Here is a 19,021-nt window from a genome sequence, read left to right on the forward strand (position 1 = left end):
GTCCCATGTCTCGGCTGCTAGGCTAATAGATTTTTAGATAGCAATTAAGCCAGATACATCTCTCTTTAAGAACAAAAACAAAAAAAGGTGGGAGTGGGAGAAAGTTTGTGTTTTCATAAGGGGAAAACTGGGGGAGGAATTCAACATTGCGCTATTTTGATTGCTTCAATCCCCCCTCTCCTCTTCCTACAATGCTGTTTTGAACCTCCAGATTTGGGGGCGCATGGGGGGTGGGAAAGGAAGGAAGCCCCCTTGAACTAACAGCTGCCCTTCCTCTGGCTTCCATCCTGGAGCCTTTAAATATTTTCAAGTTGGGTGAGCATCTGTGAACAATTCAGTTTTACGTAACAAATTTTGTCTGATTCCCCTTGTCAATAATCGCGCAAATCATCTCATAAATTTGAATTTATTTTTCTTGAGAGAGGTGTTAGAACTATTACCATAACCCTTGACCAATATTAAAGCATTTTTTTCTCACTGCATATTAAAACATTTTCCTCAATGGATATTGCAGTTGATAATTTTGTTTGTTGGCTCATCTTTATGGATTATAATCTGTATTGTTTATTGGTGCTGTTTCTGAGGGTTTGTCATGGCCTTTAGCTAGAACAATAAACTTATATTGATTGACTGATTGAGTTTGATTTTTTTCATGTGAATTGTCCACACAAATTGCATTTGATTTGTGATAACAGCACTTGCGCTTTCTTAGCCATGCTAGTCTGAGGAGTCTCTTGTATCCAATCAGCTTTGGTAACTTGTAATTATTCAATATAGCTATAAATGCTGCCATGATAAGTTTTAACCTGTAACCACTTATTTATTATTTTTATCACACTTTTTCATGCAAAATGCGGTTAATGACAGTTAGCAATGAAATACATAGCAAAATGGGGACCAGTCAATAAAGTATAAGCAGTAATTAGTGTAAATGATAAGTAACGAGCAAAGAATAATCAAATTAGAGAAGATGAAAATTAGACAACAGCTGTCGACTAGTTAGACATGTTGAGTGGCATTCAACTAAGTTTTGCCCAGGGTAGACCCATTGAAATCCATTAGTTCGTTAATTTCAGTTCATCTGCTATTGAGGAAAACTTAGTAAGATACCACTCACTACGATTAAAATGCAAAACACGACAAATCCACTCAGTAATCTGAACATCTCTTAAGAGACAACTGTTTTACCTGCCAACATCAACAAAGTTTGGGTGCAGCCACAGAGAAGGCCCTGTCATGAATTCTTGCCCAAACGCTCATCTTCCATTGGCAGGACAAGATCTCAACTGGGATTGTAGAGGAAATGTAGTCTCCTTGAGGTAGCCTGCCCCCAAGCCTTCTAGGCTATAACCAGCACTTTGAATTGTGCTGAGAAATGAACAGTGAAAGTGTTGCATCTCAGAGAGGTCTGCAGACTTTGCTACTTCTACTCGTGTCCCTTTTTTCTTCTGCTTTCAACAATTTCTCTAAGAGAAACCAAATCATTTCTGAAAACCAGCTTAATAGCCTGATGAAAGCTATGAAACCCTGAAAGAACCTTTGTGCAAGAAGCCTTTGTGCAAGATAGCTAAACTGAAAATGATTTGTTTGTTTATTGTTATTGTTATGTTACACACCCTGTGTAGTGCCTAATCGCTAATGTGCATATTTATCTTGCAGGCTAGTAAAGTACCTTTCTGCAAATTTCATCTTGGGGACAGGCCAATCCCGGTGACCTTCAAGAGGGCCATTGCTGCACTTTCTTTCTGGCAAAAGGTCAAGCTTGCTTGGGGTCTCTGCTTCCTTTCTGACCCAATCAGGTAGGAATGAGTGTGGCAACTCGTGGTTGGGTGCTCAGACCTGAGGCAACCCTGGGGTATATCTCCTGATGGTGCTGGCAAATATTTCTTGTGCCAGTAACAACAAAAGAAAGGGCAACCGTTGGAACAGTAGACTAGAGGCTCTCTGGATATTGTTCGGATTTCAGCTCCTGTCAACAGCAAACTTCCCGTCCAAGCCCTTTACACTCAACTGTAGGGGTGTAGTTGGCACTGTGGTCTAAATCACTGAGCCTCTTGGGCTTGCCAATCGGAAGGTTGGCCGTTTGAATCCATGCGACAGGGTGAGCTCCCGTTGCTCTGTCCCAGCTCCTGCCAGCTAGCAGTTAGAAAGCACGCCAGTGCAAGTAGATAAATATTTACCACTGTGTCGGGAAGGTAAACGGCATTTCCGTACGCTCTGGCACTCCTCATGGTGTTCCATTGTGCCAGAAGCAGTTTAGTCATGCTGGCCACATGACCTGGAAAGCTGTCTGCGGACAAACCCCAGCTCCCTTGGCCTGAAAGCGAGATGAGTGCCATAACCGCATAGTCGCCTTTGACTGGACTTAACCATCCAGGGGTCCTTTACCTTTTTACCTTTTATTTTTACACCCAACTGGTCACTGTTACCTACAGGTGAGGGCTTCCTGCACATACCTTATTTGGAGGTCTGTACTATACAATGCAGGAATTTGGTTGGTTGAGACCTTTCCCATATGTATTGGATTTTTAAATACATTTAATCACCTGTTTTGCCACCCTGGGTTCCTTTGGGAACAAGGGTGGGATGTAAATTTAATACATAAACATTCATCCCGTTGAAATGCAGGCAGCCCCCCCCCCCATTTACACGCATTCAGTATGTTCCCAGCCGTGTATACCAATCACGCCGAATCCAGAGGTGACCCAGAAACATCACTAAAAGGGAGAAATGGGAGCAGGACATCTGCAGGCTTTTTCCATGGGTTTCAATTACAGTGGTACTTCGGGTTACAAACACTTTGTGTTACAGACTCCGCTAACGCGGAAGTAGTGCCTCGGGTTAAGAACTTTACCTCAGAATGAGAACAGAAATCCCGTGGCGGCAGCGGGAGGCCCCATTAGCTAAAGTGGTACCTCAGGTTAAGAATGGACTTCCGGAACGAATTAAGTTCATAACTAGAGGTACCACTGTATATGCAATTTCACTGATGCATGCAGTGCCTCAGAATGTAAACCCCACCCCTGCACATAAACGGGGATGCCTGTGTAAAAACGCCTGATAAAAAGGACAAGATCCTACAAGCTGCTCTTTATTTAAGTGCTCTTAAGCTATGCCAAGGGACGTGGGTGGCACTGTGGGTTAAACCACAGAGCCTAGGGCTTGCCGATCAGAAGGTCGGCGGTACGAATCACCGTGATGGGGTGAGCTCCCATTGTTCTGTCCCAGCTCCTGCCAACCTAGCAGTTGGAAAGCATGTCAAAGTGCAAGTAGATAAATAGGTACCACTCTGGTGGGGAGGTAAACAGCGTTTTCGTGCGCTGCTCTGGTTCGATAGAAGCGGCTTAGTCATGCTGGCCACATGACCCGGAAGCTGTACGCCAGCTCCCTCAGCCAATAAAGTGAGATGAGCGCCGCAACCCCAGAGTCGGTCACGACTGGACCTAATGGTCAGGAGTCCCTTTATCTTTAAGCTATGCCAAATAGCTCTTAGGGTCAGTGAGTGTTCAGTACCCTCTGTACCGCACATCAAGCAATTGTGTGGTGAAAGGGGGTGCACTTTGAGCCCCACCCCTGATTCCTGTAAACGTCGTGCTGTTGTCTGTGAGAAGTTCACATGTAAAGGGTCAGTATGATCAGGGTGCCTGGTTGTGTGGATGCCCCAAGTTTACAGAGCTCACACATGTGACTGAGCCGTAGCTACGGTGTCGGGGGGGGGGGTACTAGTTGGGGGTTTTGTCCCATGTGAAGTTTCCAGAGGGGTGCCATTGAGGCTCCCAGCCTGTGTGTGTGTGTGTGTGTGTGTGTGTGTGTGTGTGTGTGTGCGCGCGCGCTCAAAGACGTGGGAAGTGAATTAAAGCCTAGTTTAGACCCAGGTGAATTAAAGTCTAGTTTTGCCCCTGCGTATGAGCAAGAGTTCTTATGCTTGGTTGTCTTTACAGCTAGCTGTACACAATGCACAGTCCTAAACAGCCTCGGTCCAATATACCTGAAAGAGCGTCTCCACGCCCATCATTCTGCCTGGACAATGAGGTCCAGCGCCGAGGGCCTTCTGGTGGTTCCCTCGCTGCGAGAAGCCAAGTTACAGGGAACCAGGCAGAGGGCCTTCTCGGTAGTGGCACCCGCCCTGTGGAACACCCTCCCACCAGCTGTCAAAGAGAAAAATAACTACCAAACTTTTAGAAGACATCTAAAGGCAGCCCTGTTTAGGGAAGCTTTTAACGTTTAATAGGTTATTGTATTTTAGTGTTTTGTTGGAAGCCGCCCAGAGTGGTTGGGGAGACCCAGCCAGATGGGTGGGGTGTAAATAATAAATGATGATGATGATGATGATGATGATGATTGGAATTGAACGCAATTGGTGGGGCTGAAAGCATAGGCCCACTCCCCAGTCATCATGCCATCGCCCTACGAGGGAGTAGCATGTAACTAGGGCTTTGTTTACACTGTGTTGGTAGTCAGTGAATTATTTGATACATTCATGCATGGCTACAGAGCTTTTTTCTAATACAAGTGCTTCTATCGTGGCAATTTTCAGGTTATTTTTATCCATCACAGCAACAGCAGTGAGATGTCCTTTTACCATAAGCAGTTCTTTGCATGTTTACATTTCGGTGTGATGTAGACGCTTCAGTGCCTTGCAGCGCTATTTTTCTGCTGCCATGTATAAAAAATTGCATTATATGCAGTAGTAGGTTTCTACCATTTGTAGCCGTCGTGTGCCCAAGTGGATCTCGTCTGCAATAGAATGAGCAATGTGTTTGGTAAGAAGGGCTGTTTGAGAAATATAGCAAGCACTACAGAGCTGTGAAAAAAAGAAAAGACAGAGAGAAAAGGAGCTGTAGTCACGTTGCATATTTAAACTGTGTATTAGCATCATTTATATGCAAGAACATTGCAAGGGTTCTGTAGCTCAGTATAAGACAACTTCATATTTCTTGTAGACACCAGAATACATCAGGTGCACAAAATGGAGGAGAGAATCCTTGGGTGGGTTTTCCTCCCAGTAGGGGGGACTGTGCAATTTAAGTGGCTATTACCCTAGTGTGCTGGGTGGGTGACCCCCCAGTTCCTTCTTGCCTAGCTTCCCCCCTGCGCAAATGGGGGCTGCCTTTGGTTTATGCTAGGAAAGCCCTTCGGTTGTTAAGTTGTGGCCTGCAGGGAGATTGATGGAGAGAATGCACTATTTCCACAATACAGGCAGCGGCTGTTTTAACTGCGTCCAGTTGACACGCGATCGCTGGCACCTGGGTCCTTTTCCACCCAGAAGAGGCCGTAATGGGGCTGTGCATGTTTATATGCACTCTGCCAACATGGGGGGGGGGGGATGGAGCCCCCACAAGAAATTGCCTCTGCTTGTAATATAGTTGCACTGCTTTTCCTCCCCTACATTTGAAGGCAATAGTGTACCTGTTTCAGGCTGTGGCTGGAGCAAACAAGGTAGCTTTGTGTCCTTCAGAAACGTTGCATTTAGAGAAAATAAACACATCCAAAAAGAGACTGCAGTCTGAAAGATATTCCATAGGGCTTACCAGGAACCTAATAAGAACAGAAGGAGTTGGAATACTCCCCAAGTGGGAGATACCGTAGCTGCTTCTGGAACTGCATGGCAGTGAATTACTAACACAAGACGTATTGTTTTACATCTACTAGGCAGGGAAGGCCAGGGTTGGTCAACTTGTGACCCATTATTGTACGTTTTGACCTTTGTATACAGTTTCAAGTGGCGCTCCACTTTAAGATACTTAGTAGTAGTCAGAAATACAGGTGTAGTCTGTGTCTTAACAGTTGGTCAGTTGAGAGCAATGGGTAGTGGGTGGGAATAGGCAATACTGCAGTTCTTTTATCTCTCAGTGGAGAGTAAACCCCACTGAACTCATTGGGACTTACGTCCGAGTAGACATGCATAGGGTTGCATTGCAAAATATGTCATTTAGGTAAGCTAACCCAAAACTGCTTACATAAAAAATAATCCTGGGTTTGCCTGATTCTGCTCTGAACCTCGGAGTATGGAAGAATGTTTAAAATAGGGTGCATGGTTGCTTTGCTATCTGCTATGTGGGTAGCCCGAATAATAATGTTACAGCTGTGTACCTTTGGATCTTATCCAAAAACTTAAAAAAATCAAAATAGCAAGATCCTGCAGAAAATATTCCCCCTGTCTTGAACACAGAAAATGCATCATGGTGTGAATTCTGCTCGAAAAGGTGCAGAACAGAAGTTCTATCTCTGGCTGTTTTGTACACTTAGGTGATGAACATGAATGTGTGAATTGACCCTGCAGCTCATTTCTGGCTGCAGATTTAATTATTATTTATTGTACTGGTTACCCCACCCACCCCACCATAATTTTCCAGGATTGGGTTACTCCTAGGAAAAGAGAATACAACAAAACGGATAAAAAAACCCACACGCCACAATACTATACAATATGGATCACCTAAACCAAGGGTCTGCAACCCGTGGCTCCGGAGCCGCATGTGGCTCTTTTACACCTTTGCCGCGGCTCCGGGGCGGATACTAGTGAGGGGAGGAGGCGCATTGTGCGCCCCGACACTCCCCACTGTGGCGGGCGCTGTACTGGCTGTGACGTCGCATGGGGGCGGTGTGTGCGTTAGTCACGCACCGTCCCGACGTCACCTTCCCGCTGTCAGATCGCGGCTCCGGAGATATATTTGTTTTAAATGTCGCAATGGTTTTGCGGCTCCCAGTTGTTTTTTTCCTTCGGAAACGGGTCCAAGTGGCTCTTTTTGTCTTAAAGGTTGCAGACCCCTGAACTAAACCAAATGGGGTTTTTTTGGTGGGGGGAGTCAATAAAAGTTCAACTATCACAGGAGTAGAGGTGCATTTTTAAGACATGGTTTAGTGCTTTAAGACTTGGCTATTGTAAAATGTATTGTTCTCTAATAAGGATCAAGAGCCGCATGTTCAGAAATAATCAAACTGGGAATATGCTTAGAAGCTATCCCCTAGTAGTAAGTTGGACCGGAATGTTGCAGCTGGTGCTGGAACAATTGTTATCAAGTGAAGTCTAACAAACTAAAAGGTGTGGTTTGTGCTCTTGGTGTTGTGTTTCGGCGGCATCAAGGCAGAAGCGCAACACAGTTATAACATCAGAGCAAGGCTGAAGCTCTCTCTCTCTCTCTCCAAGGAATTAACATGTTATAATTAGAATGAGGTTTATATGCTTTTACACATCCATACCTCCCACTCACTACTTGAGTGTGAAAGGGGTAACAACCGGTTTGATTTTTCTTTCCACTGTGCTTGCAGCGCAGATGCCTGCCAATTTGTTTTTGTTTGTTTTTTTCAGAAATGAAAATTGATTCCTTGGGAAGAAAGAGTTCTGTGCCAAATTCTAAACTGAATTTTTATGCAGTGCTTTTTAATTGTGTGTGTGTTGCTGTTGTTGTTGCTGCTGCTGCTATATGTCTTTGTGAGCTGTCTTTTCTGCAGAAAAAGCAATCTGCGAATTCCGTTCTTATCGCTGACCCCATTCTGAGGTTAAGTAGCACTTTCTTTCCTGCAACTTACACGTCCTGGTTCTGTTCCAAGCGTGCTTGTAGGTTCGTTGAGGGTGGGTTCAAGTAACCAACTTTGTGCCCACACTCCCCAGTACCTTCAGAGTGGAAGTCACTTGGGAGTTTTCCATGGGAATCTAACATACCAATCAGCTCTGCAGTTATTTCACTTGCAATAAACCCAGGAAATCCAACTTGCTGAAGGCTAGTAGCTATACCAGACTGTACCCTTACCTTCTACATTAGTAGCTAGCCTGTTGAGACAGGCAGTAATAACAGGTTACACTTTCGGCTTTTTCTGTAAGAAATAGTAAGTTGAAAGAGTGGAGAAATCCCTCCTTGTGCTTGCCTTTACCCATCCGGATTTTTTTAAAAACAAACAATTTTTGGCATTATTGAGGCTCGAAGGGCATCGGTTCGGTTTATTATTCTTTATCCTTTTGCTTTCGTTCATCACTGAGAGCATAATGTAGACGTCGAAACTGTTTGTTTCAGTAAAGATGATGTGGAGAAGTGTAAACAAAAGGATCTGCTGGAGCAAATGATGGCTGAGATGATTGGCGAGTTTCCTGATCTTCATCGGACAATCGTCTCAGAAAGAGATATTTACTTGACTTACATGTTGAAGCAAGCTGCAAAGCAAACAGAACTACCTCGTGCATCTGAAGGTCAGTTAACATTTATGACTAGGAATTGCACTCTTCCAGCGGTGCGGTTCTTCAACTATGCTGCCTCTCAGGAAATCTAGGCACATATTTGTAGATTAATGTGCAACATAGGGATTAATTCTGTTAGCCAACTAGCCAAGAGAGTGTTACCACTCTGCCTGGTTGCTAAGTTTTTTCTTCACTGAGGTAGCAAATGCTCTACAGTGGTACCTCGGGTTACATACGCTTCAGGTTACATACGCTTCAGGTTACAGACTCCGCTAACCCAGCAATAGTACCTCAGGTTAAGAACTTTGCTTCAGGATGAGAACAGAAATCGTGCGGCAGCGGCGGGAGGCCCCATTAGCTAAAGTGGTGCTTCAGGTTAAGAACAGTTTCAGGTTAAGAACAGACCTCCGGAACAAATTAAGTACGTAACCAGAGGTACCACTGTAAATGGCTGTGAAGATTTGAAGGAATTTTCCTCTGTATGCTTCATTTCCCTGCTGTGTTCAAGGCTTGAACTAAGACAAAAGCTCCCTGTTCCTTTCCCCTCAAATTATACACAGTTTTGTTCAGTTTCCTCAGCCAAGACTTTTCTCTCTGGACTTCATAATTTTAGTGACTTTGCCAACATAGCAAGACATGTGAATGGGCCCAATATTGCAGCCTATCTGCAAAATGGGAATTAAAAGTATTCTGATTTGCAGGGTTATTGAAATGAGAGAGGTGACACTATCCATTTAGTAATTCTATGTACCGTATTTTTCGCCCTATAGGACGCACTTTTCCCCCTCCAAAAATGAAGGGGAAATCTGGGTGTGTCCTATGGGGCGAATGCAGGCTTTCGCTGAAGCTTGGAGAGCGAGAGGGGTCGGTGCGCACTGACCCCTCTTGCTCTCCAGGCTTCGGGAACACATCCGCAGCCTAGGCAGCCCTGCGGGAGGTCCCCACAGGGCTCCCCATGCTGCGGATAGCAGTCTGCCGCCGCGCGAGGGGCGCTCTGCTTCAGGGCGCCCCTCGCGCCAGGCAGACATCCGCAGCGTGTTGGAGCCCTGCAGGAGTTCCCCGCAGGGCTCCCTACGCTGCGGATAGCAGCCTGCTGCCCGGCGCGCGGAGTGCCCTGAAGCAGAGAGCCCCGCGTGCCGGACAGACATCGGCCAGCCCCACAAGCTCAGGGGAGAGCAAGGAGGCGCAGCGCCGCCATCCCGATGTTCCTCGACCTGGTTCGGTTTCCCCGACCTGGTTTTCGGGGGGAAATAAAGGGAATTTTTTTTCCTTTATTTCCCCCCCAAAAAACTAGGTGCGTCCTATGGGACGGAGCGTCCTATGGGACGAAAAATACGGTACCTTTTATAAAGGGGTCATACGTTTTTAGATAATGTTCCTGTTAGAAGAACTGGCCAAATTAGTATTCAGCTTCCTGCAGCCAATCAGAAGCCATGCCTTGGTTTCCGAACATTTTGGAAGTCAAATGGACTTCCGGAACGGATTCCGTTTGACTTCCGAGGTACCACTGTATCCCTTTGTTTCTGTTTGAGAGCTGTGGCTGAAGAGAATCCAAAAAATAGTGGTAATAAATATAATAAACACATTGAACATGAACTTTTTGTTTATGTTTCTTCTGCTGTCTCAGCTGAACCTAGAAGATGCGTCCCGTCCATTGTAGTTGGGGTGGTTGGAATGGGTCACGTGCCTGGGATCGAAAAGAACTGGAATACAGACTTGAATATCCAGGAAATAATGAGGTAATTCTCTCTCTGGTAGGTTTGGTCATTTTCCTTATATGTTACGATTTCTGCAGTTAGCCTGGGGGCAGGAGGTAAATAAAAGGCAGTGAATAGGTATAGTGGCAGACTGCTAATGACACTAAAGGTGAAACAGGATGAACTCCCAGAGATGTTAAAATGCTAAAATTTCCTTGGTTAGGCAGGAAGTATCTCCTGAGAAATGAGTATTTGGGAGAAAGCTTGTTGTGCAGTTTTCCCTATGGAACAAATGACTGAAAACAAAGATTAAGTAGCTCTGCATTTTGGGTTTCTGTTTTATCTACGCAGTACCGAGGCCTGAGATACAGATTGTTTCCTGTGATCTAAAGGTTGAGATTTGATGCTCTGTATAAATAAAACGGGAAGAGAGCACCCAATTTGTTTTTTTTGAAAGGGTCTCTGGGGTGAATATTTCAATGAAAATAATTAAAAGTCCATCATAAAAATTAATGTTCCTATTACAAAATTATAAACCTGGAAACTACCACAAGTAGATATAATGGTAACATTCAGACATTATGCTGAGTCACTATTGAGAGTGATGGGAAGAAGCCAAACAAACCGCAACCTGTAACCAAGATTACATCTTGACTTGTCGCTTGTGGTTCATTTGGGGGAGACGAACAACAAGACTCAGTTCATATGTAACCATAAGCCAAACCACGGCTTAGCCACCAGTAGCAAAGCAGAGAAGTTTTTACTCTATGCACCAGCCTGCTTGCCCATTCATACTTAACCATCGTTTGGCTTGGAGTTACCGTATTTTTCGCTCTATAGGACGCACCCGCCCATAGGACTCACCTTGTTTTAGAGGGGGAGAACAAGAGGGGAAAAAATCTCCCCCTCTCTGCTCAGCGCCCTTTCAGCGAAGCCGCAGGAGAAACGGAGCCCCTTCCATTTCTCCTCCCGCTTGGCTGAAGGGGCGCTGCGCAGCTCTCCCTCTCTGCTGAAGCCAGGAGAGTCTTGCTCTCCCGGCTTCAGCAAAAGGAGCCCGAAGCCTCCAGAGCGCAGCAGGACCTCCCACAAGACTCTCCTGGCTTCAGCGAAAGGAACCTGAAGCCTCTGGAGTGCGGCGGGAACTTGTGCTGCGCTCCGAAGGCTTCAGGCGGCTATCCCTGAAGCCTGGAGAGCGAGAAGGGTCGGTTCGCACCGACCCCTCTCGCTCTCCAGGCTTCAGCGAAAGCAACGCAAAGCCTCCGAAGCGTGGAGGCTCCCTCTGCTCCCTCTGTGCTTCAGAGGCTTCGCGTTGCTATTGCTGAAGCCAAGGAGCCTGCATTCGCTCCATAGGATGCACACTCATTTCCCCTTAATTTTTGGAGGGGGGAAAGTGCGTCCTATAGAGCGAAAAATACGGTACATGTGAACGAGGCCATTTTGGCGTCAAATAAAGGCTTCCACTTCCGTTTTTCCTTAAATGCAGCTTGTCATATTATCGGAACCAGTAAACTGTCGCTTAACATTAGCCATGCTTGGTTTGAAACAAACCGACTTCAGGTCATGGATTATATTATAAGAGCATAATAAGATCAGCCGAAACAGTTGCCTGACCCAGCATCCTGTCTGTCTTTCACTGTGGCCAACCAGGTGCCTCTAGGAAGCTTGCAATCTGGATATAAATGCAATAGCATACTCTTGCTGCTATTAACAAGTTGGGAATTAAGAGTTTGAATGGAAAGCTCAACTGTGGTTAATGGAAAGCAGAACTGAAAGCTTTCGAACCAGGTGTGTGTCAGCTGCCACACCTGAGAATGATGGGGGGGAATGCAGAGCCTGAAATTATCTGCAGCCTCATTCTCATCGTGATAAATACAGTTTTGACATGGCATGTGAATGTAGCCAATAAATGCTCATTTAGATGAAGGTAGTGGTGGAAGAAAAATCCATCTGTGATTTCCTCTCCAAGATGCATGAATCAATTAATTTTACGGAATCGTTTTTATATATTGCAAGACTCATTGTAAAATGAAAAGAATTTCAAAAATCAAATCCATAATAGTATAAATAAATCGTAAGATGTATGTAACAAATACTGCTGATGTGGACTGTTAGCTCATGGCCTGATCTGTGAAAGATTATTTTCATTTAAAGCAATTGATAATGTTTCAATTGTATCATGTATTCTGCTACCCAAAAGATAAGTGGCCAGAATAGGGCAAAATGGCCCGTGGTGGTGGTTTTGTGTGTGTGTGTAAGCTCATTAGCTATTACATTGGCACAATTAAACAAAACACACAATATTCCTGCATAATGCATACTGGATTCCCACCCAAGTAATAAAGGTAACGGCAGACATTTTAGTGTTATAGGCAAGTAGTGTTAAGTATTAAGTATTTGAACATAAGTGAAATGGTAAGTCTCTCCTCCCCCCTTCTCCTTTTTCCAGTGTGCCGCCTCCATCAACCTCAAGTAAAATCCTCAAGTTTGTTATAAAGGCCACAGTATTTGGACTAGTGGGCTACGGCTGCTATAGGATGGGACAAAGGACAGTTCGGTTTATTCTCTCCATGCCCGTTGCACAGAACTATCTTCAGAAACTGGCAGATGTCAAGCCTCAGCACTGAATTGGAAGAAGATTCTGCAAGTAGCTGGGGCAAGATCTAACATACATAAAACTAGGTTGGAAAGGAGTGACTTGTCAAATTTAACCAAATTCTGTCCAGAGGTCTCACTTGATGCTGAGCCTGGAGCATAACCAGTGGATCAGTACTAAACGCCACACCAGCTGCGACCTAAGCATTTGCCCACAAACCTGGTGAAATGGGCAGCATAAAATGACATGCCAGTATAGGGTACCTAAAGTATGTACACATATATATCATACTATTTATGTGTATATAGTGCATTTATAAAGATGGTGATATAACAGATCAACAACATAGAATCTAGCATCCTTGGACACAATTCACTGGAAACTTCCGTTATGCAAGCACCTTTGAAACGAATGAGACTGTACAAGGGTGCAGCTGTTCATTTAACTGAAGCTGGCACAGGAGAACTTGCTGGTGCATTGTGTCCCACGATCTGTTTTCTCCCCCAGAGGAACAGAACAAACCATAGGCTAGTTGTGTTCCTATTAGAAAGCACAGTGGCCCATTAAGTATGTGTGCGTTCGGTACAGGTAAATAAACACCAGGCTATCCTTCCTGGTGCCAAGCACCTATAAGATGACTTACAAGGACCTCTTATTACTGGAAAACTTTTATACTTAGTGGCTTTTTTTAAAAGAAGACAAACTGCTAAAAAGCTTTTGAAATATCAGAAACGTGCTGGCTGCTATCGATGAAACCTCTACATATCTTTTACAAGCCTTACTTTTTTTAGAAGAAAAAGTTGCCTTCAACATTGTATCCCGCCAAAACGGATCACTTTAAAACCCCAATGGAAAGCTCACAAGTTCCATTCAAGAGTCCTTATGTTTGGTTAGCCCAACCTGACGCCCTCCAGATGTCTTTAAATTCAGAATCATCTGGGGAAAGTCGGGGAAGGACAAGCAAGATCGTGCTTTGTCGTTTGGAGGCTTTCCCAAGGTTTTCTCTGTCTCAAATGAAGCATTGCAATATGTCTTCTTTTCTCTCTCTCCTTAAGTTGTTGTTGGGTAATATCCTATGTTTACAAGACACACAGTTCCTCCTAGGTTAGATTAATGTCACTGATAATTAGTAAACCAAATCCTTGTCAGGATAAATTTCACTACTGCAAAATTATTGAGACTCTTATCCCTCCTACTAATGACTTTTCACTTCTCCTTTTGGGGGAAAACAAATCTGGAACTGTTGTGTATGTTCATATTTACCCATTTACCCTCCCTCGGATGCCATGTAAGCTATTTATCACAATTCCAGTGGAATGTAATAAAATGCTGATTTAAAAGAAAAAATCAGTGGAATGTTGTTTTAACAGATTTCAATCAGTATTTTTTGAAACTACCTAGGTTTTGTTTGTGTAGCTTTTATGCGTCCTTTTCAACAATTCTACTTTTTTAACATACACATTTTTTTAAAGAAACATTTTGTCATGTACGTTTTGTAGACATTTATATGCCCTTAAGATTGCCTTGGAGTGCATATTGCTTGTTGCCATCTCAACAGAATATTAATCGTAAAAATGCGGTTGTTAAACTATCCCGTGGAAAGCCTTTTGCCTTTTATGCAATTGTCCATTGGCTGGAGTAAAGACAATTTCTGACATTAGTCTTCCCTGTTCCCTCTTCTTTAGAGAAGGTGGCATTTGAGGAGCAGAAACTAAACGCTGACATAGTCCACAACCTGACTGCATATTTAGCAAAGCAAACGTTTCCAGATTAATACCATTACAGCCTGTCTTTCAAAATGCTCTTTTGCAAGTTTCCATTCACTGGACATAATGCAGCACAGATAAGTGCACTTAGGTCCAGTTGCGGGGAAGGGGAGATAAACAGGAAATATGCACAATTAGCTGGGTAATGATTGTGCCTGGGTTTAGTTCTTGCTTCTTACCAAAAGGAGGCTATAGTCTTCTTCTTCTTCTTTGGTATTTTTGCTGATGATATGATGCTGGTGGGGAATTCTACATCTTTTGATGAGACTTATGATGGATTCCAAAGTTTTAGTTAACTAAATTCAAGCGATAGATTTACAGGGCCCAACAGATTGTATTCCCCAACATCAATGAAAACAAATATCCCTAAATGAAATTTGATGCTGCTTTTTTTGTTTTTGCTTCATGTATTGCAATTAAATCTTGCAAAAAAAATATAAATGGTGGTGCTTGCCTGTTAATAGCACTTGAGACAATTTGCTCTGGAACCGCAACAGTTAAGTATATTGATACAATTAATTGGTTTGAGTTGGGGTACTCTTCCACACACCCTCCGTAGGCAAACCTCTTGAATACCTTATCCGCAAGAAAGTGGAAATTTGTTAAATGATGGGAGGAAGGTGCACAGGTTGATTTTTACAGGTACAGCTCAACACAAGATGCAAGAGAGAAAGGTTTGTGTCATTGGTCTTTGCCACTTATACTGCTTTCCTGATAACTGTTTGGAAGAAAAAGGAGTGAGCTGGAAAGTACCATGTTATAAGCAACTTTTCAACAATTGAAATGATTATTTTTATTTTGATGGTTTCTCCTTTACCTTTTAAAAGGTTTCCAATGATATTTTTTTTTGTTAGTTATCATACCTCTTGGGAATATGTTAGATAATCAGCTGAATGAGCTATTAAATTACCTTTTACATCTTACCAAATATGTTGGATCTCTTTATTGTGTTCCTCCAGTCCCATTTTGTAGGTTAACTGTATTATGTTTACTTTAAAGTATTCATACTCAGGTAAATTTCACAAGAGTTACAAAAAACAAGATGAATGGCAAGAGTCAGCCTTAAGCTTGAATGGACTAATGTTAAACAATGGACTTGAGGCATACTGTATTCTATGTATTTCCATATGCCAAAAAGAGAGAAATAGAATAAAAGGTCTACCCGTCAGCTAGCACTTCATATTTACCAATTCAGTGTGTGTGTGTTCTTTCAAGAGTGTATGAAATGAGAATATGCTATTCCATGTCCCAAAGACTTCTGCACAATGCAACTGAATGGGGCTACCAGTATTTGATACATACTGAATGCCTCTTAGTGCTTGACCTAACTGAAAATGCCTGATTTAAATATGCCCCATGGATGCTGAATAAAGATGATTCATAGAAATTTTTTTTTACTTCCTGAAAAATGCAAAACCAACTTGTAATAAAAAGTGAATTATCAAGTCGCTTGTTTTTACTGTGGCGATACAGCATATTCTATAAGCCTATTTCAAACATAGCTATAGTGTAATGCAGGGGTTGCCAACTTTTTTGGGCTAGTGGGCACGTTTTGAATTTTGAGAGTGTGCTGAGCGTGCCCATCACAAAAGAGCAGCGCTGTGGGGTGTGGTATAACAAAAGTTAGAGAGGCACCTGCCTGCAGCAACCTTACACTGAACCATGAGAAGTCAGTGATGTGCTGCTGCTGAAGATCACAATATTGATTTTACAGACACTGAGATGCTGTTGCCGTCCAATAGCAAAAGGAGGCCTTCATCATGTACGAAGTGGCCACATCATACTCATTTCACAGAAATTGCACAGAAGGATCTTGCACTTTGCACCATAATTCTCTTTGCAGGAAGGCTAGGGAGATACTTTTAAAAAATGAAATTTTGGAGTCTGCCCAGGGACACCAGTGAGAGCCTTTGTAGATAACGGGTAACCAATTCCTAGGTTAATGCTATCAGACTAGAGGAAAACAAACCCTTCACTTTCTTAGGATTAGCCTTAACCAGTATGGCATCCCAGGCAAAAAATTGAAAATGTTCTTCTGCATTGCACCTGAAGTTTTACAGGCTTGTCAACATTGTTCCCAAGTAAATGTGGAAACTGATTTTGTTTAGATGCATCCATTATTGACACAATTGCCCATCTTCCTTTATACAAGTTGAATTAGGCCAGGTATAGGCAAACTCAGCCCTCCAGATGTTTTGGGACTATAACTCCCATCATTCCTAGCTAACAGGACCAGTAGTTAGGGATTATGGGAGTTGTAGTCCCAAAACATCTGGAGGGCCAAGTTTGCCTATGCCTGGTTTAGGTTCATAACTTTCCCCCCCCAAAATATTTATTGGTTTTTACAATATTATAGACAAACAAACACACAAAACAAACAAACATACCAAACATAAATCATAACCTTATTAAAAATAACAGGTATTAACTTTGTAGAGCGACTTCCTCATTTCCCCTTAGTTGAATTTCATTGCATGTCCTTATAACGGTTTTCCAAATCCCAATTTTTATAAAATTTAACTTAAACATTTACATCTTTAAATCTTCTCCTTATAGTATTAAACATATTATTTTATCACTTAACATAAATACAATCCTAAGCCCATTAAATATCTGGAAACTATTTCCGGCTAGTTTAACTTAACAAATTTAGCTAAATAATCATTAAATTTATTCCATTCTTCCTGATATTCCTCCTCCTTCTGGTCGCGGACTCTTCCAGTTAGGTCGGCTAGCTCCGCAAAATCCATCATCCTCATCTGCCATTCTTCTACTGTTCGTAGTTCTTGAGTTTTCCACTTTTTAGCTAACAAAATACGAGCCGCAGTTGTGGCATACAAAAATAATTTAACATCTTTCTTGGGCAGGTTTAGGTTCATAACTTTTGGGAGGCAAGACTTACACTGATTTCAGGCAACTACAGTGCTGTAAACAAATATATATTTGCATATTTGAAGTCTGTCCTTGTGTTGAAATTGGTGTGAGATTCACTTGAGTAAACATGGGCTTCTGTGGACATTCTCTCCATCATTCATGACATGACAGCTGCCCAACCCAAATTCTGGTTTTATAAAAATGGAGGGTCTTACTGTAGCTGTGACCAGGCTGGTGTCCTCTTAATCTACCAAAGTATCACCAAATCTAGTTAAGATTTCCTATTTTAATTCGGTTCCTGCCTCATGTGAAAAAGAAGTAAATCCCTTTCAGTTCCAAGGGGTTTACTACCAAGTAAGTGGGAACCCAACTGCAGCATTAGCTGTGTTGGTGGTTTTTAAGCATTAAAACAAAAGGTATGAAAAGGCAATGCTACTGAAAGGTGTATTCTGTGCCATGTTTTTTTACTGGGGGGGGGGGGTCAAAATCATAAACTGCACTCTCCCACATTTAAGCTGCTGGAACGTGTGCAGAGGAGGGCAACAAAGGTGATCAAGGGTCTGGAAACCAAGCCTTATGAAGAACAGTTGAAGGAGCTGGGTATGTTTAGCCTGGAAAAGAGGAGATATGATAGCCATTGTCAAGTATCTCTAGGGCTGTCCCATGGAAGAGGGGAACAAGCTTGTTTTCTCCAGCCAATGGCTTCAAGAAAGGAGATTCAGACTAAACATCAGGAAGAACTTTCTGACGATAAGAACTCTTCTTGGACAGTGGAATGGGAGGTTGTGGACTCTCCTTCCTCGGAGGTTTTTAAGCAGAAGTTGGATGGCCATCTGTCATGGATGTCTGTAGCTGACCTCCTTTGCAATGTTTTATTTTGAAATCTTTTAAGATAATATTTTAGTTTTCTGTTATGTTGCTTTGATTGTATACTCTATATTTGACTTTCTTCAGATTGTTTTATTTTGGTTTTATTGATTTAATATGCTGTAAACTGCTTTGAGATTTTTCTTAAAAATATAAAGTGGTATTTTGTTGTTTAGTCGTGTCCGACTCTTCGTGACCCCATGGACCAGAGCACACCAGGCACTCCTGTCTTCCACTGCCTCCCGCAGTTTGGTCAAACTCATGCTGGTAGCTTTGAGAACACTGTCCAACCATCTTGTCCTCTGTCGTCCCCTTCTCCTTGTACCCTCCATCTTTCCCAACATCGGGGTCTTTTCCAGGGAGTCTTCTCTTCTCATGAGGTGGCCAAAATATTGGAGCCTCAGCTTCAGGATCTGTCCTTCCAGTGAGCACTCAGGGCTGATTTCCTTCAGAATGGATAGGATTGATCTTCTTGCAGTTCATGGGACTCTCCAGAGTCTCCTCCAGCACCATAATTCAAAAGCATCAATTCTTCGGCAATCAGCCTTCTTTATAGTCCAGCTCTCACTTCCATACATCACAACTGGGAAAACCATAGCTTTAGCTATACGGACCTTTGTTGGTCCAAACCCACTGCAATGCAGAAATCTCAACTGAAGCATGCATTTATTTGTTTGTTTATTTATTTATTTATTTAAATTAAGTAAGTAAGTGAGTAAGTGGTATAGAAATTAAAATAAATAAATAAATGCTGAGATTTCTGCATTGCGGTGGGTTTGGGCCAGATGACCCTGGGGGTCCCTCCCAATTCTATGAAATTAAAATATACAGGGACTGGCAGACCTATCATAAGCCACACGATATTATGGATCGATTTTAGCAGAGCGAGCCCCCCCCCCCGCACCCTTAGAAATACTTCTGTTCAAATAACGGTTCCCACGGTGCTGAGGCAGCTGCGCCTGCGCGACGGAGTCACTCCCAAGCGGAGGCGGAAGGCGATTAATATCTCTCCCCCCTCGTCCCATTGGCCGGTTCCTTGGAGCCCCCT

The 19,021-nt window shown here is 43.1% G+C and overlaps 1 protein-coding gene across 2 annotated transcripts in view; it reads left to right on the forward strand.

The window, feature by feature from the left end:
* Positions 1 to 15,422, forward strand: part of TRABD (TraB domain containing) — a 35,312-nt gene extending 19,890 nt beyond the window's left edge. The window contains exons 7-10 of one of the 2 annotated variants that reach the window (XM_028745937.2): positions 1,660 to 1,799; positions 8,016 to 8,188; positions 9,804 to 9,930; positions 12,320 to 12,456. In XM_028745937.2, coding sequence (XP_028601770.2) covers positions 1,660 to 1,799; positions 8,016 to 8,188; positions 9,804 to 9,919 — 429 coding nt within the window. In that variant the 3' untranslated portion in view covers positions 9,920 to 9,930; positions 12,320 to 12,456. Of the gene's footprint in view, positions 1 to 1,659; positions 1,800 to 8,015; positions 8,189 to 9,803; positions 9,931 to 12,319 lie in introns of both variants that reach the window. The other variant, XM_028745935.2, reaches the window with a different exon arrangement.
* The last annotated feature ends 3,599 nt before the right edge of the window (positions 15,423 to 19,021 follow it).

Source organism: Podarcis muralis, chromosome 10, assembly GCF_964188315.1.
Source record: "Podarcis muralis chromosome 10, rPodMur119.hap1.1, whole genome shotgun sequence".
Lineage (NCBI taxonomy): Eukaryota > Metazoa > Chordata > Lepidosauria > Squamata > Lacertidae > Podarcis > Podarcis muralis.